Here is a 23151-nt window from a genome sequence, read left to right as displayed (position 1 = left end):
TCCTGCCAGCAGGATCCACTGCAGGATTTCCAGTAAAATCCCCATCCTGTAGACTGGAAAGAGCTTTGCAAGAAGTGCTGCACATCTCAGTCTCCTATCAGGTGTGTGTTAGACCTAACTGGACCAGAACTGCTCTCTTTGGTGTACGAGATACTCAGAGTCTGGACTGTTTCCACTAACAGAGTTTTGCAGCAGAACTCCTTTACCTTCATTTCTACTTCCTCCATGAGCTCCACAATGTCATATGGCATGTCCTTCTTATTGGGTACTGGGTACCGCCCAACTGCTCTTGCACTTGCAGGGCTCTCTTCCTTGGTGCTGCATGCCACCCGAGGCTGCCTCCAGAGTCCCCCTGAGGCTCGGAGTGGTAGAAGCTGGGGAGAAAGGAGGGAGGAAAGTTTGTTATTTTGGAAAGGCATGTGTCATCTCGGCAGCCTGGGGAATGAGGACTTTTCCTCAGCTACTCCTGCTTTTCTGACAGGGCTGAGGGGCACCTCTGTTGCTGTAAGCCACTTGCTGCTCCACCAGTGGGGCAGCTGGCACTCTGGGAAAGGAAACTCAAGCCTCATTCCTGGCTGTAGCACTAAGCTGCTGTGTGGGCATCCAACAAGCATCACTTCCCCTTGCCCCCCTCCTATGTACCATTTCAGCTGCAGGCCACGGCTGCTGCTCCTTGCCATGCTCACCAGCCATGGATCAGCTCATCTGCACCGACGCTGAACCTGCAGCATCTCCCAAGGTTAAAATGTGTTTCCTGCCAATCTGCATGCAGCAACATCACGTGGACATCCAGCAGCAGCCCTAACAGATCTCCTTCAACAAAGGAGCACGAAGAATAAATTCAGGGCTTTTTTTTTCCTGCCAGTCAGCCTTCCTCTAGGCAAAGCCACTATACCTTCTGCAGAACAATCAGCAGCACCAGAATCAGGCCTTCTGGAGGCCTGAAGCAAACAGCATTGTTACACTGGAGCCACTGGAAAGCATTTGGTACTGACAAGGTTGTATGACCTTTGTCATGCCCCATTACTGTAAAAGTTGTGGTCTTGCCGCGTCTAGGCTATAGGCCTTGTTAGCTCTTCAGCTGTGTCGCAAAGGGCTTTATGACAGCAGCTTCATCTTAGAGATGGGTGAGCTGGGCCAGAGGGTGGAGTGACTTAGTGTTGGGCAGTTGGTGCAGGCATGGGAGCAGAGCCTGGGTGTCTTAGTGCCCTGCTCAGAGGGTACCTCGAGTGCCGTCTCAAGGTGCATGTGCCACAGGAGTTCTGAAGGGTCCCAGGGACATTGCATGATCCCCAGTCACCCTGACCACTGCACAGTGTCCCCCACAATTTTGAGGTGAAAACTAAACCAGTTGGATCACACATTCTCCGAGTGTTCTTGCTTGGCGTATACTTGAGTTCTGGCCTGAAACACCAACACACTACTGCAGCATAAACAAGTAACAATGTTAAACTGGGGCAGACACCTCAGTTTGCTGCTATGAGGAAGGAAGATGCTGAAACAGCTGTACCAGAACATATCCAGGTACCACCTATGAAAATAATGAGAAAAACACTAAAGTATAAACAGGAAAACCATCTCAGAATTGAAACTTCAGACGATAAGTGCAAAAATACAGTGGTGTGCAACAAGTAGCTTTAGGGCCATTGAAGGATTCCCATCACATACAGGTCAGCTGTACACCCCGCTCAAAACCAGAGCAAATGTGTAGGCATCAATATAAAGGTCTGGTGGGTTTCCCTCTCTGTCGCTGGAAGAAAAAGTGTTAAGAACCAGAGGACATGGGGTGTGTGACACGGGGCAGCAGCTTCACAGAGGGATGGTGTGCAAGTGCCTGACAGATTCACCCTCTGTTTGCAATGGAGTGTGATGCTCCGAGTGGAAAGGAGAAACCATCAAGAAGTATGAGCCGGTGGCCTCGACGGGAAGCGACGGCTCTGTCCATGCCACTGCCGGCGGTGCCAGCGAGCCTTTTCGGCTGCACAGCCTCTCCCGTGGAGAGGCCGGCCGGACCACGCCGGCGGCGGCGAGTCCCTCAGCACGCATCAAGGCCGGCCCGGGGTGCGCAGGGCCGCGCTCGGCGGCTGCCCGCGTCACAGGCCAAGAGTCGGCAGCGCCCAGGGGCCGCCGGGCTGGCGACCGCCGCCCCCGCCCGTCGCGATCGGCCCAGAGTCGCCCTCGCCGTGCTGGGACGGCCCTGCGGTCTCTCGCTTCCCCGGCCCCGCGGGGCTGCCCCTCCCGCCCAGAGCGCCCCCCCGCCCCCGGCGGGGCCCCTGACCGAGCTCCTACTCACGGCCGGGCGGGCGGAGCGCAGCCGCAGGCCGCGCAGCAGGGAGCCGCTCATGGCCCGTCCTCCCCTCGCGGGCCGCCGGGCAAGGGCGGTGGGGCCGGCGCAGGCGGGAGGGGCGCTGCCTCCCCCGCCGCGCCGCTGCAGTCGGGCGCTGCCGGCCTCACCAGCCGGAGGATGCAGCTAGCAGTTGGGGTGCCGGAACGGCAAGTCCGCAGCCTCGCACGGTGCGCCCAACTCTGCGAAACCGCCACGGCGCTGAGGCGGAGAGACGCCCCTTGCGAGCCGAGCGCGGGGTCGCTCCGGGCGCCCGAGGCCCTGCGGACCCGTGCGCGGGGGCAGGCGGAGGAGTGGAACGGCCGCCCGCCACGAGCCCCCCACCCCTCTGCACTACTGCCCCGGCGAAGCCGCCGTCGGGCCGTCCGCGCCGCCGCGGGACGGTTCTTCCGGTCGTGGTGCAGCACCTTCCGCGGGCGGCAGCAGGCAGCGCTGCTCTGCCCCCGTAAGCGCGCTCCCCGGCTTCCCGGCTGGCACATGCTCCTTCGGGCCGGCGCGGGCGCTGCTGCACCCCTCCGCAGAGCGCAGCCCGAGGGGCGCCGCGGCGCTGAGCGGCTCGCTTTACCCTCCCCCCACCCTCTCTCCCCCGGCTCCGTCCCCCAACCACAACCCGCCGCCGGCCGCTCCCCAGCCAGGCGTGCCTGCGGTGCCGCCGGGGACACCCGCCCCAGGTCGCTCCGCCCCTCCCGTGCCAGGCCCCTCCCCGGGTCCGCCCCGGTCCCGCCTAGGAGGGGACAGCGGCGCCCATGGCGGGCGCTGGGCCCGGTGGCGGCAGCTTGTCGGCGGAGTCTGAGGGGGAGGCGGCGGTAGCCTGTGAGGCCCTCCGACTGCTGCGGATCGACCCCTCGGCTGTCGGCCCCGGCGCGCCGCGGGAGGATGGCGCGGCGCGGTGCTCGGTAGGTACCATGGGCCGGGGCGGGAGGCGCTGAGGCGGGCCGGGCCTAGCCCAGCCCAGCGCTGCCGTCGGCGGCGTGGCTCCGTGGGCTCGGCGGCGGGAGGCCCGCAGGCCTGAGGCCCCGCTGCTCCCACAGAGGAACGTGCTGCGGAAGCGGAGGCGCTGGGAGCGGGTCGTGGCAGCGAAGAGGTGGAAGCGCCGGCAGGAGCGGGAGAGGAGTAGGGCCCGGCGGGGCGAGGGCCCAGGTGAGGGGCGGAGCCGAGCGACCCCGCTGAGGGGCTTCTGGCCGGGGGCGGGCCCGCTGGGAGCGGGCGAGGCCCCGTGGCCCTGCCGGGGCCCGGTCTGCCCCCTTTCTCTTCTGCTTCCCAGGGGCTGCCAGCCGGGACGGCGGGAGGGCCCTGGCCGCCCTCGCGAAGGAACGGCTTCTGGCGGCCAGGCTGTCGGGGCCCCGGCTCTGTGTGGACCTCGGCGTGGCCGACTGCATGACGCAGAAGGTACGGGGGCCCCTCCCTGATAACGCCCTTCTGCACCGGTGCTGCCGCTGCCTGCCGGCACAGCCCCTCTCCGGGGTCTGGAGACTTCTCGGAGATCCTGGGGACATGCCGCATCGTAGCCTTAACGTTAGCTGGCGGCTGCTCTTCTCATCTATCTGTCCTCTGCTTCTGTTCTGGAAAGTGTCCTGCCCGGTGCTGTTTCTGGGAGGTGCCGTTTGCAGGGCAGGAGCTGAGGGGAGCCGTCTGAAACCGGACCAAGGGAGAGGGGGTGGCTGGGGCAGGTTACTTGTTCTAGCTGTGCTGTGAAACTCTAAGAAACCGTCCAGCTCAACCAGAGCCAGGATGTGTGAGGGTGCACACAGAGCAACTCTTCTGAGCTCAGCCTCTGGGGGGATGCCGGCCCTCCCATCTCTGCTTGTACCTCCACCCCCCGGGTGTGCCAGTGGCTGCCTGGTCTCCAGCACTGGCTGGCTGCACACCCAGCTCACTGGGTTTCCTTGGGACCCAGAGGCAGCTGAGCTGTGGTCCCTGGGAACAGCCTTTCCAGAGCCTCAGCAGCCAGCCGGTGACACAGGCGGGGTGGATGTCTGCAGGCCCCGAATGGAGCCATGTTAGCCGCTGTCCCTAGACTTGTGGGTCACTGTGCTTGTTATTTGTTGGAAGGAAACAAGCCGCCTTGCCTCGCAAATCAGGAGACTCTACGGGGCAAACAGGCGGGCTGAGAAGCCGTTTTGGCTCTGTCTGACGGAATTTGTGGTGGGCTCATTGATCTATGAGGAGTGTTTCCGCATGAACGACGGCTTCTCCAATTATTTGGTAAGGGTCTCTGACAGTGCTTTCAAGGCTCGTAGCACACCACAGCCACAGTGCTGGCCCTCAGTGTTGACCCAAGACAGGCTGAGGTGGGCTTGGATAGTGGGAATGCAGTTCAGCAACAGTGGTTAAGGTCAGATCTTCTTGCTCTTTGGCAGGAGACAATAACTGACAGATAATGAGGCAATGTGCAAGGCCTTCCGGTTAGAGCTCATGTCCTTCCTGCCTGCAAGAGGAAAATTCCTTTTTCAGACGCTACTTTGGCAGAGAGACTTGTGATACTGGGACAGGCAGACACATAAACTTGGTCAGCTTTGGGCAGGTCATGCATTCCTGTCCTGAGTTTTCATACTCAGCTTGGTCTGACTTGAGCATGAGATCCACACGTACAGGTTATGAAGTGATACCGCGCTGTGTGTTCTACCGTGCATATGAGGCTGCACCTCCTAGCAGTGAGGGGAGAAAACCACCTGAAGTAGAGATTCCTGAATCTCTCAAGAATTAGAATCTCATTTAAAATTGGGTAATTATTACTCATCTCTCTTCCTCAAAGAACATCTAGTGATTTTGATGAGAAGAGAATTTAATGGATTTTGAGATATGTATATAGAGATATGAGATTTTTGAGATATGTATATGTGCCTATAGAGAAACATTTTCCAAATAAAAAAAAACCCCACTCTATGTATAGGAGTGTAAACACCTAAAGCAGTAGTGTCAGTTCTGATAGATTTCTGTGTCTGAGAGTGGGTTTTGCTGTGGCAGATAGAATTTGGGCTATTGGGCTGCTTCTCTTCCTGTCTTCTATTTTTCAGATGGACACAACTGAAGAAAGTTTCCTGGACCTGTTTCCTTTAGATGTAATTGTTTATCTCACTCCTGACTCTGAGAATGGTAAATACTTCACTTGCTTTAGGCACTGGGGAACTAGGGCAAAAGGTTGATTTTTAAGCTTTTGTTTTTGATACTATTTCATACTTCAGGTGATTCAATTCCGAGCATTCACTGTCTGAAATTGCATGAGATATACTGTGTACTAAGGTCCGATGCTAAAGCTATTTGTATCTCAATCTGTTTTGACAGGGAATGACATTTAAAGTCAGGGCTCTGTGTGATCTGCAGCAGTCTTAATTTAAAATCTTTATGTAGACTCCCTGTAGTTTGTAATACTATGACATGGTAAAGTGGAGATACTGTGTCAGTTTTGAATACAGTCTAAATTACCCTTTCTCTGAAATAATGCAGGAGATACAACGTTCCCTTTATTGCTTAATTTGCTACTGTGTTTATTTTCTTCTCTTCGATTTCTAACTGGCCACATGTTCCTGGGGTCCTAGATCCCTTTCTTGTCTTACAAAAGTGCCTTACTATAATAAAGATTCTGGTAAGGGTAGTGGAAGGTTTTAGCAGATGATCTTGACAGTGGGGAGGCATCTGCGGGGCAGACTGGGATCAGACTGATCAGATGAGCCACATCTCAGAACAGACAACAGTTAAAGGGAGCAATGTATCTCTGTATCTCTGGCACTCCATGCTTTCAGCCTACATCTGATCTCCCCCTTTCAGTCTGCCTGTGGGTTCAGGCAGACACTTAGGTCTCTGAAACCTCAGCCTCCTTCATAATCTGAGGCTCCAGGGTGAAGGTGACTCTGGCCACAGCTTTCTCATGGAAGTGGGGTCTTGCTTGGGGAATGCTGTTGTGCAGGATTTTACTGTTGTATGGTGGTGAGCAAGTGCTTATCTTGTTTCTAGTCCTTGAAGATATTGATCCAAATAAAGTATACGTCCTTGGAGGCCTGGTGGATGAAAGTATTCACAAGGTGGGTAGTAGTCTGTTGGAACCTGACGGTGCCATCCGCACCATTCTCTCATACAAGCAGATATCCCATTGATGGCATCCAGTGCTGCTGCTGCCTTGATTTGAGACATCACTGTTGTGCCACCGTCTATTTTTCCTCAAGGTTCTGCCTGGATCCAGCACCAGGCTGAGAGAAACTGCAGCAGTCTGGGTGAAATGAGCTCCGTAACAGTTTTCAGCTTTGTAGTTGCTTGTACCAAAATAATGTGCATGCTATGCATGTGCAAGTTTGTGCACATTGGGCACCTTGTTACTGTTTCTCTTGCAGAAGCTGACTCTGCAAAGGGCACAAGAGCAGTCCTTGCAAACAGCCCGCCTCCCTATTCGTGAGTACATGGTGAAAACTGTTAACAGCAAGAACTACCACTCGGAGACACTGGCAATTAATCAAGGTGAGAGGCTGAGCCATGTCCTGTCACTTGCCTGGGCTGGAAGAGGCAGGAAGCAGTCAAGCAGCAGAGTTTTCAAAATGGAGGCCCAGTGCTGAGTAATAAGGGAAACACTGTGAGCAGAGGTTTCTCGTATCATGTTTCATCTCTGCTGCCCCATTTTAAGGTCTTGTGTGCTTCTCCATATCAGCCTGTTCTCAGAGGAGCAGGACTTGCATCTCTCTTGCTTTGTGTAAAGCAGTAAACAGTGTGGAGAGTTAGCATGGGTTCATGAAAGCCAGGTCCTGCTGAACCAACCTGATCTCCTTCTATGACCAGGTGACTCGCCTAGTGGATGAGGGAAAGGCTGTGGATGTTGTCTCCCTGGACTTTAGTAAAGCCTTTGACAGCATCTCCCACAGCATTCTCCTGGAGAAACTGGCGGCTTGTGGCTTAGACAGGTTTACTCTTCGCTGGGTGAGGAACTGGCTGGCTGGATGAGCCCAGAGAGTTGTGGTGAACGGCGTTAAATCCGGCTGGCGGCTGGTCACAAGCGGTGTTCCCCAGGGCTCGGTTCTGGGGCCGGTCTGGTTCAATATCTTTATAGATGATCTAGATGAGGGAATCCAGTGCTCCCTCAGTAATTTTGCAGATGACACCAAGTTGGGTGGGAGTGTTGATCTGCTGAAGGGTAGGAGGGCTCTGCAGAGGGATCTGGACAGGCTGGATCGATGGGCAGAGGTCAACTGTATGAGGTTTAATAAGGCCAAGTGCCGGGTCCTGCACTTGGGTCACAACAACCCCATGCAACGCTACAGGCTTGGGCAGGAGTGGCTGGAGAGCTGCCCAGCGGAAAGGGACCTGGGCGTGCTGCTTGGCAGCCGGCTGAACATGAGCCAGCAGTGTGCCCAGGTGGCCAAGAGGGCCACCAGCATCCTGGCCTGTATCAGGAATAGTGTGGCCAGCAGGAGCAGGGTAGGGGTCGTGCCCCTGTACTTGGCACTGGTGAGGTCACAGCTTGAATACTGTGTTCGGTTTTGGGCCCCTCACTACAAGAAGGACGTTGAGGTTCTGGAGTGTGTCCAGAGAAGGGCAACGAAGGGGGTGAGGGGTATGGAGCACAAGTCTTACGAGGAGCAGCTGAGGGAACTGGGGTTGTTGAGTCTGGAGAAGATGAGGCTGAGGGGACACCTTATCGCTCTCTACAACTACGTGAGAGGAGGTTGTGGCGACGAGAGTGTTGGCCTCTTCTCCCAAGTAACTAGTGATAGGACAAGAGGAAACGGCCTCGAGTTGCGCCAGGGGAGGTTTAGATTGGATATTAGGAAAAATTTCTTCACCGAGAGGGTGGTCAGGCATTGGAACAGGTTGCCTAGGGAGGTGGTGGAGTCGTCATCTCTGGAAGTGTTCAAAAAACGTGTGGATGTGGCACTTCAGGACATGGTTTAGGGAACATGGTGGCGCTGGATTAATGGTTGGACTTGATGATCTTGAAGGTCCTTGCCAACCTAGTGATTCTGTGATTCTGTGATGTGAGGAGACTGCTGTTCCTACAAGTCACACAAGGTCCCAGGCAAAGGAGAAGGACAGAAGTTGTCAGGCCTCTGTCAGGCTCAGTCAAGGCAAGGCTCACAACACCAGGGTGGGCTGTTCATGTGCTGTACCACTGTGATGGCCACATCATGGCTGTCATGATCATGGGCTGGGCCACCTGGTCGCATCAGTGGATGTGCCCATGCTTCTCCACCTTGGCTGGCAGTCTGTGGCTTGGTAATATGAACACCCCTCTGCTGCGGACTACAGAGAGGCTCATGTCCTAGGGCAGTTCTAGTAAGTTCTTACCTCTGGCATGAGGACTTTGTTGCCATTTCCATCGGCACAAATCAGTGGAGGTGGTGGAGGGCTCTGCAGCGCACCAAGCCTAGCTTCCAGAGACCACTGCATGTCCCAAGGCAGCCCTGATGTGGAACATCTGAGAAGTGATGGTAGAAGCACAGTACGTATGACCCACCATGGCAGGGGTCATAGCAGCAGCAGCACAGACAGGCAGTACAGGTTAGTCAAAATGGTGACTGGGGCACCTTGCTTTAGTTGACAGCCTCTGCTTTTCCTAGCCAGAGCTCCCCAAAGTCATCTTCAAAATAGTTGTCTGCTCCTAGATGAGTTGCCTCAAACACTTGTTCATCAGATTTTTAAACGAGAGGGAATGCAAACCCCATGCTAACCTTCTCTGGCATCAGCTGCTATTCATTTCCTGACATTTTGCAGCCAGTGGGGTGTGTATTACAGAGCTTGCTATTGATACGAGTATCACAGCATGGTACATCTCTCTGTTCTTGACAGTCTTTGATGTCTTAACAACTTACTATGAGACCCGAAGCTGGCCAGCAGCCTTGAAAGCTGGAGTTTCTTCTGGAAAAGGCTATATGCTACCAGATGCAGTGAAATAAGTGGAAATACCTCAGCATGACAATGCACAAGAAAACTCTTTATTTTGTGATGTTAAGGAGCTGTGCAAAGAGAGGCAAACTCCGAATTTCAAGCAGAGGCACCAGCATGAATGTGCATAGAGAAAACAGCTCTGTTTAAATCATTTAAGGAACTTGTCGCAAGTGACACATCCTATCTCAGCAGCACAATGCTGGAAATTACTTTTCTCCTTGAACAGGAAATGAGCCAATGGAGCCCTATGAACAACTAAAAAGTGACAAGAATTCAGTTTTGCTTCTTTGCAGATGCTTGTTAGAGTGTTTCTGACTCTTGCATCTACACTTGTTCTGGGACAGGGAGGAGACATAAAGGTGTTTCTATTATCTTGATTAAACAGTAAGTAAGGTGAGGTTAGAACTGCAAAGCTCACTGATGACAAAAATTGCTTCCCATGGAAAAGGACAGTGCTGTTCCAGTTGAGGGACACAAGATGGGAAGTGATTCCCCAGTGGAGAAGCAGTTCCCAGGTGTGCCATGTCCTAACAACTTTAAACCAGTTGAGTTGAAGACTTGCTGAGTTGTTGAAGCCTATAGCTAATACTGTGCATCTAATCTAAAATAAAATGTTTACTCTTAAACTACCATTGCATCCTGACAGTTACTGATGCATGCATCATCATCACACACTGATGTGTGAAGTTCACTAAACCCAATGTGAAAACATACCTGGGATTTGACTGTGCCCTGCCCAAAGAGCAGTGCCACATTCCATGTCCAAAGCAGAAAGCATTTTTGATGCATCTCAGTTGGTATGTTACCTCAGCCATTGTTGCTAAAAAAGCGCCAAACACCCAAAAAACACTCACCCTCAATGACTATGTCTAACCACCAGAGGAGGGTCTTGAAGGTCTTCTAAGGTAAATCACTATCTCACATGCTTATGTGTTTTAATTTCTGCTTCACATCAAAAGCCTTTACAAACCCTGGAATTCTGTGTCCATGAGAGTGTCAGTAGGGCCTGCTGCAGCAGAAGCTGTTGGTGGACACAGGGTGTTGCTCCCCACATAGGCTGAACTTGTGTTTGCCGGTGCCTGTTGCTTTGCTCTGCTCTATGGGCTCTTTTGGCATCCCATGGGCTCTTCCAGTTCTTAATCTTCATGCCCCCCTGCTCAACAGCTTTTGGTGTGTAGTTAGAGGTCTGCACTTGGACTTCAGTGTAAGAGGCTGTAAGTGCAACTGAGGCCCCCCAGTTTGCTAGGCAGCAGCATACACTAATTCAAACCACCTGGCAGTGCAGCCCCCAGTAGCCGAAGGTACTCTGGCCATGCTATCACTGTGTGGCCAGGAAAACAGACTGCCCTTCGTTAGCTAGCTTGCTGCCTGCAGGCACACTGTGAGGGTAGCAGATGCAGGGCTGCTAAAGGTTACTGAATTCCTTTGGGTGTTTGCTTGCCTGTCTGTTAGAGTCTGCTTGGTTAGGGTGGTCTCTTTGGGGTGCTGCAGCACTCCCTTCAGCCCCAGCTGCCATCCTCTTCCACACCAGGATTCATCTGCAAGGGCTTGCCCTATACTCCCTCCAGAAGCATTAAAGAATGAGCAAAAAATGGGGTGGCCTCCCTCAGATGTTACAGAGTCACAGGACAATCCTGTCCTCACGCAGTCCTGGTGTTTGGGGAGCTGTGGTGTGCATGGGCAGAGCTGGCCACCTACTGTGGTACACCCATGCTCCTCTGCTGCCTGATGCAGACCCCCCCATCCTGAGCCCACCTAGCTGCAGCAACTGACCTGCTGCAGTGACAGCAGGCATCCCTCAGAGAAAGCCAGCTGCTCCCAAATAAGCCCCTAAGTAAGTTAAGACACCAGCAGTCTGGGACCTGCCTCTGCCCTCCTCATCAGAGGGGGCCAAGGTCATGCCTCCAGCACTGGAGTGCTGATTCACTAGGGATGCACAGTTAGATGACCTTAAGGGGCAAACAGCTCATATGTAGTTAGGGATATACTGTACATGACAGGAAAGCTACTGATGAAGTTGGGAAAAGGGGCTTGCCCTCTCCTAGGGAGACCAGCATAATGGGTCATCTCCACAGCTGTGAAGGTGGCATTTCAGTCTTGGGGCTTACTTCTTCCCTCTGGAAGACATGGATCTGTAAGTAGTGGCGGGGTGTGTGTGTGTGTGTATGTCATCGGGGACTTTCTCAAGCATCAGCAAACATAAATAGAAGAGCTGGCTGACACAGAAACCAGATCAGAAGAACAGGATATGGTGTTGCCTCCCTTACCTAGGACAACCCTCTCTTCAGCCCTTGCAAGGGAAAGCAGTTAAATATAGCATAGCTTTGTTCCCAAAGAAGTTTGCATTATAAGTCCATACACATCAGCCACAGGTGGTGGACAAAGCAGCTGGGTTCTTCATGTCAGGCCAACGTGGGATTTGATGTCCCTCTACTTCAGAGTCTGCCTGGAGAGTAAGGAGTGAGGGGAAGGGCAGGCCAGAAGGCTCCTGTCTTTCTCCACAGGCAAGAGAAGGCAGCTAAGACAACACCTTGAGACTGGCTGCCTGCAAGGCCTTTGAAAGGTGACGGACAAGCCCTAGGCAAGGTATGCAAGCCACTGAAGTACTCTACGAGTTTGCATAGTACATATGGATTGTGTACACAGAATTACACAAAGCTAGGCTGGAGGGAACTATGCTCTGCCCCATGACCACCCCCTGGACAGGGCGGCTGTTGGTGGAGCTAAGCCGACACGCATGGACATGTCCTTCTGTGACCATTCTCAAGTTGTGGGGCTAAACATTCTGTGGAAGAGAGCCTGGTAGTGGACAGAGGGAATATGTCTGGGCTCTTCCCCATCCAGTGCACCCATGTGCCACCAAACAGCCCCATCACAACAACTGGGGTACCCTGAACTGCTGCAGAAGACAAAACATGGCAGCTGTAAGGGCTGTGTGTTGGCGGGCGAGGAGCTTGGCACCCAAATCCGGGCAGCCTTGTCTGCAAAGCTGCTGGTGAACAGCCTGCACAAGCTGCTGGTAGGTGCCCACCACGTCCACGAGCGCAGCTCCGAGCTCCTGCTGCCTCTGCCTGCACAGCTGGCAATGTGTCACCTGGAAGCAGGCCACTGCCAGCTGAACCAGGTGCTTGAATGTCACCCTCAGGGCACCCTGCAGCTCTTTGAGGGGCTGCTCTGTTTTCAGGAGCTCCTGGCAACTGCACAGCAGGTCCTGGGAGGCTAAGCCAAGGGCACCCTTGCTCTCAGCACCCAGCTCTGCGCACTGATCTTGCAGGTGGGTTGCTTCGTTCCCAGAGAGCTTCCCCACAACCTCCTGAAGCTCTGTGGTGTAGCCTAGGAAGCAGGAGAAATCTGCAGGGCTCATCTGTGCCTGGTCCTTCAGCTGGCTGAGGGCTTGGACATGAGGGTCCCACCATGCTACATTCCTAGCAGTGGAGACTGGGTAACTGCCCACAGGGGTCCCAGGAAAACTGCGGCTGCCAGATGGTGGGGTGGTGAGGGGGCCCAGGAAGGTGCTGCACATGGGGATGGTGGTTTCGCATTCCCCCTTATCATCAGGCCTGTGGAAGCAGCTGATATAGGACAGCCGACAGCTGCACTTTTCCATCCCAAGTTGTGGTGGAGATATCTTCTTCATTGTGGAAAAACCCAAGGACCTGGTCATGATGGGGTCAGAAGGGGTCTGCTCATCCTTCTTGTGGTTAAAGCAGAGGAAGGAGTGTTTTGAAGCCCCACAGTCTCCTGCTCTTTTCCCCAATGAGCCCAAGGGAATTGAGCCTGAGGAGATGGAAAGCCCTAAAGATGGAGTCAGAGAAGAGTCTTTCCCCACCTCAGTAGCCTGTTCCCTGGGAAGCGTCGCCTGAACAGGCCATGGCTGTTTGTGAGCCACATTTCCTGCATCTTTTCTGGGCTCTCCTTCATCCAGCCCTTGGCTGCTTACCAACTCCTTCTCCAACAATGGTCCAGCTGGGGACGTTTGCATCTCCCATTTGACAGCATCAGCCCCTGGGCACCCACTGGTCTCAGAGGCCAAAAGCTCTAGTGGGATATCTACCCTTTCCTGAGATGGACTGGGTGATATGAGGTCTGTTCTCATCCCAAATGAGAGCCAGGAGAGGCGAGTTATAACCCCTGAAGTGCTGCTGCAACCTGTTAAGAGCTGAGTTGCATCTGGAAAACCCATGTGATTTTTATTGCGCACTTTCCGTAAGACCTCCTTGTTTATCAGTTGTCTGCTTTTTGCCTGTGACAAGGCACTGTCACTGCTGTTTTCAGCACAGCTGTCATAATTAGCTTTTCTTTCTTCACAGGGAGCTGAGACAAGCTCCTCACATGCTGCTTGCCTGCTAGCAGTGCGGAGCAGTTCCTGGTCCTGGGCCACCTCATGGGGAGACGCCACACTGGGGCCAGGAGCTGATGGTGGCAGTGTGTGTTCATTAGTGCAGCAGGTCACCTCTTGGCCCAGGAATGGAGGTACATTGCTAGCCTTGTGCTGGGCTGCCTTTGCCTCACCCACTTCCTCCTGTGCCACTTGGGCCAGCCAGCTGCTGCTGGCCACAGAACTCTCCTCACTCGGCCACGCCGTGTTTGTCTTCATGGAGGAAGTTTCCTGGGAAGCTCTGCTTTGTCCCCCATGAAGAGGCACAGCTTCCTCCAGGGACAGAAGAGGTGGATGTGCAGAATGTGCAGGTTGGAGGCCACCATCCACATGTATGGCAACGCCCGCACTCTCCTCCCTGTGCTGGTCACCCTGCAGGCGAACAGCTGAAATGGAAGAAACCACTGAGTCAGTCACTGATTTTGTTTCCATGGCGTCAGGCTCCATTTCCATCAGATCAGAGGATGAGTTTGTGCTAGCAGTGTCTCTCTGCACCTGGGTGGCAGCCGGAAGTGCCAGTTCTACGTTCTTCTTGACGTTCGCTGAGGAGGATGGAGTGGGGGGCTGAGCAAGGAGTGGTGCAGGTGGTGGCCAAGAGCAGCAGCTCTGCAGAGAGCCTGGCAAAGCCAAGGGGAAAGTGACCTGTGAGGTATAATCAGTTTTCAGGAAAGATCTCCTCTTCCTCAGGCTCTTGGCATATGTCAGCTCCTTCTCCTTTCTGTGTTTCTCCCTTGCTGTCTGTCTTGTCATCAGGTTTTCCCCCAAGCTGTAGCACCGTGGTTTCTTTAGGATGCACGATGAGTTGTCTGTACCGTCCCAGACCATCATATTGTAGCCTGCTGGCAAGAAAAAAAACACGAAGTCAGTAAATAGCCCGAAGCAGCAGAATATGCATGCATCCATGCAGTGGGCCAAAAAGCTCTTAACACAGGTCCTGAAATTGCAGACATAAATGTTTGGCAGCAAAGCCTGGCTCCCAAATGCCAAAGGAAACTGTCTCTTATGTTATCACACAATCAAAGAATCATAGAATCTTCAGGTTGGAAGGGACCTTTAAAGATCATCTAGTTCAACTCCCCTGCAATAAGAAGGGACATCTTCAACTAGATCAGGTTGCTCAGAGTCCTGTCCAACCTGACCTGGAATGTTTCCAGGGATGGGGCATCTACCATCTCTCTGGGCAACTTGCGCCAGTGTTTCACCACCCTCATTGGGAAAGATTTCTTCCTTAGATCTAGCCTGAATCTACCTTCTTTTAGTTTAAAACCATTACCCCTTCTCCTATCGTTGCAGGCCCTGCTAAAAATTCTGTCCCCATCTTTCTTATAAGGCCCCTTGAAGGACTGGAAGGCTGCAAGAAGGTCTCCCCGGAGCCTTCTCTTCTCCAGGCTGAGCCCCCCCAGCTCTCCCAGCCTGTCCTCCCAGCGGAGCTGTTCCAGCCCTCGGAGCATTGCTAGGGCCTCCTCTGGCCCCGCTCCAGCAGGTCCATGTCTCTCCTGTGCTGAGGGCTTCAGAGCTGGATGCAGTACTGCAGGGGGGTCTCCCCAGAGTGGGGCAGAAGAGCAGAATCCCCTCCCTCACCCTGCTGGCCACGCGGCTTTGGGGGAAGCCCAGGACATGGCTGGCTTTCTGGGCTACAAGCGCACATTGACAGCTCATGTCCAGCTTTTCACCCACCAGGACCCCCAAGTCCTTCTCCATGGGGCTGCTCTCCATCCCTTCATCCCTCAGCCTGTATTGATACCAGGGGCTGCCCCGACCCAGTTGCAGGATCCTGCACTTGGCCTTGGTGAACCTCATGAGATTCACATGGGCCCATTCCTCCAGCTTGTCCAGATCCCTCTGGATGGCATCCCGTCCCTCAGGCATGTCGACTGCAGCACTCAGCTTGGTGTTGTCTGCAAACTTGCTGAGGGTGCCCTCAATCCCACTGTCTCTGACACTGATGAAGATATTAAAGAGTACTTGTCCCAGGAGAGACTCCTGAGGGACACCGCTCACCACTGATCTCCATCTGGACATTGAGCCATTGACCACTATCCTCTGGATGCAACCATCCAATGAATTCCTCATCCACCTAACAGTCCACCCATCCAATCCCTCTCTCTCCAATTTAGAGAGAAGGATGTTGTGGGAGACCCTGTCAAAAGTCTTACAGACGTTCAGATAGATGACAGTGGTAGCTCTTCCCTTGTCCACTGATGTGCTCACTCCATCATAGAAGGCTACTATGTTGGTCAGGCAGGTCTTGCCCTTGGTAAAGCCATGCTATGGCTGTCTCAAATCACCTCCCTGCCCTCCATGTGCCTTAGCGTAGCTTCTAGGAGGATCTGCTCCAGGATATTCCCAGGGACAGAGGTGAGGCTCACAGGTCAATAGCTCCCAAGTTCATCCTTGCTACCTTTTTAAAAAATGGGTGCAATGTTTCCCTTTTTCCAGTCTCCAGGGACTTCACCTGACTGCCATGACTTTTCCAATATCGTGGAGAGTGGCTTGGTAACTACATCAGCCGATTCCCTCAGGACTCTGGTATCCACCTTGTCATGTCCTATAAACTTATGTATGTCCAGGTTCCTCAGATGGTCATGAACCTGATCTTCTTCTACAGTGGGGAGGACTTTGCTTCTCCAGTTGCTGTCTTATAGTCTATCCACTCGAGACACTGACAGTGAAGGCTGAGGTAAAGAAGTTGAGTACCTTAGCCTTCTCCTCATCCATTGTTACCAGTTTGCCAGCCTTTCTCATCAAGGGAGCTGGGGGTATGCTTTCTTTGACCTTCCTTTTCTGGTTAACATACCTATAGAAGCCCTTCTGATTATTCTTTGCATCCCTTGCCAAGTTCATCTCCAGCTGTGCCTTGGCCCTCCTGACCGCATCCCTGCACAACTGGGCAGCATCCCTGTACTCATCCCAGGATCCCTGTCCCTGCTTCCACTGCCTGTGCAGTTCCTTCTTGCCCTTTAGTTTGCCCAGCAGGTCTCCACTTATGCTGGTCTCATGTCTTCTTTTCCTGATTCCTTACACCTGAGGATCGAGAGCTCTTGCACTGTCTGGAAAGCGTCCTTAAAGATCTGCGAGCTCTGTTCTGCTCCCTTGTCCCTGAGGGCAGTTTCCCAGGGGGCCCCATTGACTAGTTCCCTGAAGAGCTGGAATTTTGCTCTCCTAAAGTTCAAGGTCCTGACTTTACTCTTCGCCTGCCCCATATCCCTCAGGACTGCAAACTCCACCAGTGCATGATCACTGCAGCCACGCTGCCTCCAATCTTGATGCTGCCAATTAGCTCACATGCACTGGTGACCAACAGGTCGAGTATGGCATTTCCTCTGATAGGGCTATTACCTGGCACGGGAAGTTACCCTCCATGTACTCCAGGAGTCTCCTGGATTGCCTACCGCTTGCCATGCTACTTTTCCAGCAGACGTCAGGGTGGTTGAAGTCCCCCAGCAGGACGAGAGCCAGCAAGCATGATGCCTCCTGTAGCTGGCGTGAGAAGGCTTCATCAATAGACCGCCCTTGGTTGGGCAGCCTGTAGTAGACACCAACCACAAGGTTCCCTTTGCTGCCTTGGTCCCTGATTTTTACCCGTAAGCTTTCAACCTGCTCATGGCTGTTCTTCAGAGGCAGCTCTTTGCACTCTATCCATTTCTTGTTGTCGAGGGCAACGCCTCCACCCTTCCTTCCTCACCTGTCCCTTCCGAACAGCCCGCAGCCATCGATAGCTGCACTCCAGTCATGTGATTCGTGCCACCAACTTTCAGCAATGGCAACTAGGTCATAGCTTTCTAGCAGCACTGTGGTTTCCAGCTCCTCCTGTTTGTTGCCCATGCTGCGTGCATTGGTGTTCAGCTGGGCTGTTAAGATCAAGCACCTACTTGGAATCAGCTATGTCAATTAAAATAAAGAGTCTTGGCCTGTGTCTACAAAGACTGAAGTCCAGGATTAGTAATCAAAAGCGCTGGATAGTCTCTCCCTGTCACTCACCTGACTCACCTGGAGTCACTTGATCTGACTTCAGATACAGCTATAATTCTTAAGCTAAATCTGGTGATATAAGCAGCAGCTACAGAAAGCACTGCCTTTAGCTGTAGATTTATTAATGTTGAATAGAAACATTATCATTTAAATATCAAGGCTGGGAATTTCTCTTAAGAATTTCCAGAGATTACAGTTTTGCGCCTGAACATGGTATTGTTACCGTGCATGAATGCAAAAGCCAAAATTGTTATAACTACAAAAACCAAATTCTTAAGAAGTTCAGTTAATGTTGAAAGAGCAGATTATTTCACAAACAAGAATCATCCCCTTTTTGAGAAAACACAGCTACCAAGGAGCTGCTTAGCCACAGGACTCCTTGACTCAGTTAATAACATGCCCCTGACCTGAAAGTTATTTTTGATCTTGGTGTGCATGGAACAGTAATGTTTTACAGCTTTTAGCTCTCCTCAGCTTGAAGAAAGACAGCAGTGCAAAGGTACTGCCTGACAGTGGGAGTATTTACCATAAAGCTCCCTGTCACTGCAAGGACACACAACTTCCCTATGTTTCATTTCTGGGACTCATCACTCTTTTCATCACCAAGATTGAACCTACATAGAAGGATGAACAGAACTTACTCATGCAACATGTTGGCTTCAGGCTCAGGCAGAGACATACATCAGTATTCTGGAACCCCTGCAGAAACCTGGGGACTTTCCAGAATGACAAACTCACTTGAAAACTGACATTTTCTGGGATCCAATGCTTGGATGTGATGACAAATCTCCCTGCAAAGTTGCAGCTTGACCCCTGTGTGCACATCCACTGTATTTCTGCTGAAGAGTGGCTTATGAAGAATGGGTGTTCAAAGGTCCTTCAAAATCTTGGGGAAACTATGAAGAGCTGAAAGATGATTCCTCCAGGAAGACTGACATGAGAAACAGGCAACACTCTAGCCCAGAGAGTAGAAGGAATCTGATCTGCAGCAAGTGGGTGAGGGTTTACCTGTCAGAGCATCCGGAGGGCTGAGCCTGTCTGCAGCATCATAGAATTCCTCCTCCGAGCTGGTATCACCGAAGCCTGGGGGCGGCTCCAAAATGATGTCATTCGTCTCTGCTGTCTGCTCTGCTCCATGTGGTGTCTCTGCCTGGGCATACCCATCTTTCCAAGGACTTCTCTGAGGGCTGCAACTGGTGTTGCTCTTCTCCACGCTGCCTGCAGAGGATATGCTGTAGCACAGGCTGTAATAGCTCATGGTGTTTCTCTCAGACAGCTTGGTCTCCAGCACAGACACACCACTGTCCTCCCCTCTCTGCTCTGAGGGGTTGTCTTCACACCCAGGCTCCTCTGCATGTGGTACCTGCAAGAAGCAGAAGTAGTCTCTGGTTTCTGCCCTGCTGGAGCCTCCTGCAGCATGAATGGGGAAGAAGCTCTTGGCTGAGCTGCTCATCTCCTGCACTGTTGGTGTGTAGAAGCGGAAGAAATCTGGCCTAGAAGAGGAGCAAGCTTCCAACTCATCTTCCTCCAGTGCATCCATAGAGTCACTGGAGCCACTTGTCTTAAACCCTCGGCTCTCGGTGTTGGCTGAATCTGAAGCCTCAGATGTGCTGTCTGTTGCATTGTCACCCCCATTGCATTGGTCACTCCCTCCAGTTCGGGGCTTCATACTGTCCTTCTTCAGGCTGAGGAGCTCTCCCAGCTCCTCCTTGTTGCATACAGGATGGGTGCTGCTGTATGCTAGAGGAGTGTCCAAGCAATGGTCTGAGGAGGAATCCAGCTCCCAGGAGTCTTCAGAGTCACTGCAGGTTCGAGATTCATACCCTGGGATTTAAACAGATCTATCAGCCTGTCCTTCGCAGTGGCAAGGAGGAACATCCAGACAAGGGTTAAGAACTTGTCTGCACAGCATGGACTCAAAGCCCAGAGAGCTCTGCCCTCACTTGTTCATCAGCAAACAAGGTGAAGATGCAATCTGACCTGCAGGGCCATAACCTGTCAGTGAAGGTTTGGTTCCTCTTGCCTGCTTTGCCTGGTTTTACTGCAGAGCAGTACCAGAGGGAGCTGCGGAACAGCAGCCAGGTAACTCGTTGCCTAAAGCCTCAGTCTGCAACCCCTATGAGGCTGGAGTTATCCTGACGAAGGACAGGAGAGCATGGCAAACAGATCCTCTCTCTCCTGGCTGAGGTATGTCAGCAGAGGGGACAATTTTCAGGAGGTGGGTAAAAGAGCACAAGTACTCAGTGACAGGTTTGCCATTTCAATGACAGGCAATCAGTTTTCACTTATGGGGAAAAGTTGACAATTAGTGCTGCTTCTCCCCTGCCCCACATGCCTGGGGTTGATGGAAACTTGGCACTGCCTGCACCAAGGCTGACAGTCTTAATAATTTGCAGATGCCACTGCACACCCCTGGGCTACTGTTTAACAATGATGGTATTCCTAGGAGGGAATAACACCTCTAATGCTGGAGGAACTTTCTCCACCCACTTTGTCCCCATTCTTTGGAAAAAAAATTGCTGTTTTTTTTTAAACCTTCTTCAGCTGAGACACGGTGCAGTTGCTGTTTTTTCTCTCCCCAGGTAAATATGGAGACATTTGCATCCACGAACAGTCTGTAATAGCCAATGATGAGGCAGACAAGATCTTTTGCACTGTTTGATTCCAGCAGCAGAGTCAGCAGCTTTTTTGAGGGGGGCAGAGGGGGGCAGGCAGCAGAGGGGAGAAAACAGTAAAAAATGTTAGAATAGACAAATGTTCCTTGTGCCACAATCTGCAGGAACATGCTGCACACTGAAAAGACATTTGTCTCTCCCATAACACCATCATTGCAGAGCACTCTGTTTTTGCATGAGGCACAGAAAAATAACATAAATTGTTTTTCTTGCATTTTGTTTCTTTGCTGTGTCTCACTGATGGAGGACAGCAGGAAGAATCACTTTTATTAAGTCATTTTATATTCTTCCTATGAGCCTTCCCTTCTGAGTCTATTCTAAACCTTCTGTACTGATGACACCATCAGCTAAATGTCAGATTTTGAAAAGAATAGATGGTGTGAATAACCCCCCACCTTGTTCCCTGTCCCTGACACAGCCACAGGATGGCCATCATGAAAGCACCACTTACCTTCAGATCCTGCAGGTAGATTTTCACCATGCTCACTTTTTCAGACTCCGCTGTAAGCTCCACCCTGCTAATGTTTGCAAATTCTGCCAGACTTGTTATGATGTTGAGCTTATTATTGATAATCTGGCTCACCCCGTACTTGGCACCCACCAGCAAGGCAACGTACGATTCTCTGTCCTGTAGCTGTAGGAGGAGAGGTTAAATCTGTAGCCAAGATCTGAGCAGGAATCCATTCACCTGGGCTGGGCAGGGACTACTCAGCCATGCGATCTTGTATCATATCTTTTAACACTGGACTCTACAGCTGGGCTATAACCAGCTGCAAAGGGAGCCCTTCATTACTTACAGGCTGTCAGGCCACCTGCTCCTGGCTGTTTTCTTCTCTGGCTTGGGGACCGCCAGTTTCCTGCTGCCCCCAAGGCAGGTGACCCCAGAGATTCACCAGCTATCTAGCAGATCCAAAGAGGTGGTCAGCAGCATGTTGCTATCAGAAGTTTCACCTGGCATGCTGCGCCAGATGGACCTAGCAAGACCTACTGGTGCTGGCTAGAAGCTTCAGGAAGGCATTTTTAGTTTTGGAAGAAATGTCAACACTTTCTGTTAGGATCAGACACTTAAAAAAATGAACGAACGCCTATATAATCTGGCAGAAATATTTCACGTTGCACACAAGTGTAAACCTAGGCATTACTGCAACCCATCAATAAGGTCCTCCTGTGGTGCAGATCTACCTACACTGCTCAGCGCTCTGTACAAAACAGCTTGAGGTCCACAGTTCAGTACAGATCCAAGTGGGGACAGCCAAAAAAAAATCCAAGAAACCTCTTGTGAAAAAAAGTGTTCTTTTTTACAGTAAAGTTTAAGTGTGGCCAATTTCAAGAGTTTTTGAAACCTCCCCAGATCTCTTAAGTACTTTACGACATATTAAATCTACACAGAGCTCAGCTGAAAAGCAAAAATTACAACTTTCAATTAGAAAAAATATGCATAATTATTGTGGAGGCTGATATGTTATTCCCTTCAATGGAACTATGCTGAGTTACCCTAGCAGAGTTCCTTACCAAGATTTATTATGATGTCCCAGGACAGAGAAAAGTGGTATGAGTGGAGCTGGCTGAAACAGCATCACCAGAGCTAATGTTACATTTTCTACCGGTATCAAAGCAAAGACGGGGAAGGAGACTCAGTAAAAGGTTGCTAGTCTCATGTCAACAATCACTTTAGAAAAATATTTAAAAATTTCTGCTTGAGATAGGGCTTGCTTTGGTTAAGACATGATCTTACCCACTGGTGAAGAAAAAGGGTTAAAACTGCTTCTTGTGCCCTATCTTTGCAGTTATTGTCCAAGTACACTGCCAGAAGAGACGCACAAAGCAAGGCAGTAAGACACTATGCCAAAAGCCAATTACATAAATAAACAGCACTCGTACCATCAGGGTGGCATTAAAGATCTTTCCATTGTACATCTTCAGGTCTCCCAGTATTTGCAGGTAGCTCAGGCGCACTTGGACTGCTGCGAGCATGTGCTTTGTTTTGCAAGAGAAGAAATACTGTTTAGAAACGTGACAGACAACAAGTTTGACAGGTAGCCTGCAGGCTAAAAGATGTTCTATTCATACAGGACCTAGTATTTGACCAACACATCTAGCTTGGTCTGGATAGGCAATAGATCTGTTACAGGACCATCCTGCATTAACATATTTGCCATCTGGCAACTCCACAAGCAAACTGCAGAACACACTATGCAGGGAATTTGGGGTGGGTGTGCAGCAGACGAAGTTACAAGAGGAAAAGACAGGAGAAAAGCCCCAAGTGGTCCCATAGAGATGAGACCTATGGAGGGAAGACACTGCCTTTTTGGCTGTGAGAGATAATACCACCATCCTGGGAGGCACCTTGAACACAGGGATACACACTACCTTCTGCCGAGGGTCCAGTAGCACCTGGTTCCGCTTCATGTGGTAGCTGATGGCTTTCTTAATATCCTTCCCTCTCATGTTTTGAAGCAAAGTTGGTGAGATGAAGTTTTCAATTCCCCAATCCCTCCTGCCAGAAAGAGTGGAAGGGAGCAAAGAGGGTCCCAGCTGTGCTGTCCCCCAGCAACACAGGAAAGTGCAGAAGGGCAGCTGGCCAGAGGCAGAGAAGAGCACAAAGGCACCACACCAGAGTCCAGGATGCACTGAGCCTCAGTGTGCTGTAACACGTCCGGACAGCTCATGCAACATTACTGCCTCATTTGAATTCACTTCTATGTGCATCTGCTACTGAGTTAGGAGACAGGGTTGCAGGAACACGCATTTTCATGTAGAATGCCCGTTTTTACATGGTTATACACGAGACAATCTACAATCCTAGTCACCACAATGGACCCAATCTGTCCTTGCCACCTAGAGGACGAAGATTCTGTCTTTACATTCACTTTACTTTGGTTACAAGATTATTACATTTTAACATCTCCAGT

General features: G+C 51.8%; 2 protein-coding genes across 2 annotated transcripts in view; one reads left to right on the top strand and one right to left on the bottom strand.

Moving 5' to 3' along the window:
• Positions 1-3090: 3090 nt before the first annotated feature.
• On the top strand, positions 3091-9222 carry TRMT10B (tRNA methyltransferase 10B; the record flags this gene model as incomplete). The annotated part of the gene is made up of 8 exons (XM_082013061.1): positions 3091-3240; positions 3376-3484; positions 3609-3733; positions 4397-4549; positions 5362-5440; positions 6299-6366; positions 6673-6796; positions 9116-9222. The coding sequence occupies 8 exons, from the start codon at positions 3091-3093 to the stop codon at positions 9220-9222; spliced, it is 915 nt and encodes a 304-aa protein (XP_081869187.1).
• Positions 9223-12086: 2864 nt separating this feature from the next.
• Positions 12087-23151, bottom strand: part of FRMPD1 (FERM and PDZ domain containing 1) — a gene marked incomplete at both ends in the record, with an annotated part of 28293 nt that continues 17228 nt past the window's right edge. Inside the window, 6 exons of the mRNA XM_082013353.1 lie at positions 12087-14428; positions 18573-19388; positions 20100-20247; positions 20691-20873; positions 22121-22216; positions 22610-22736. Of these exons, the coding sequence (XP_081869479.1) occupies positions 12087-14428; positions 18573-19388; positions 20100-20247; positions 20691-20873; positions 22121-22216; positions 22610-22736 (3712 nt within the window). The remainder of the gene's footprint in view (positions 14429-18572; positions 19389-20099; positions 20248-20690; positions 20874-22120; positions 22217-22609; positions 22737-23151) is intronic.

Source organism: Phaethon aethereus (genome assembly GCF_964289735.1).
Source record: "Phaethon aethereus genome assembly, chromosome: Z".
Taxonomy (NCBI): Eukaryota; Metazoa; Chordata; class Aves; order Phaethontiformes; family Phaethontidae; genus Phaethon; species Phaethon aethereus.
This window is presented reverse-complemented; position numbering and strand designations above follow the sequence as displayed.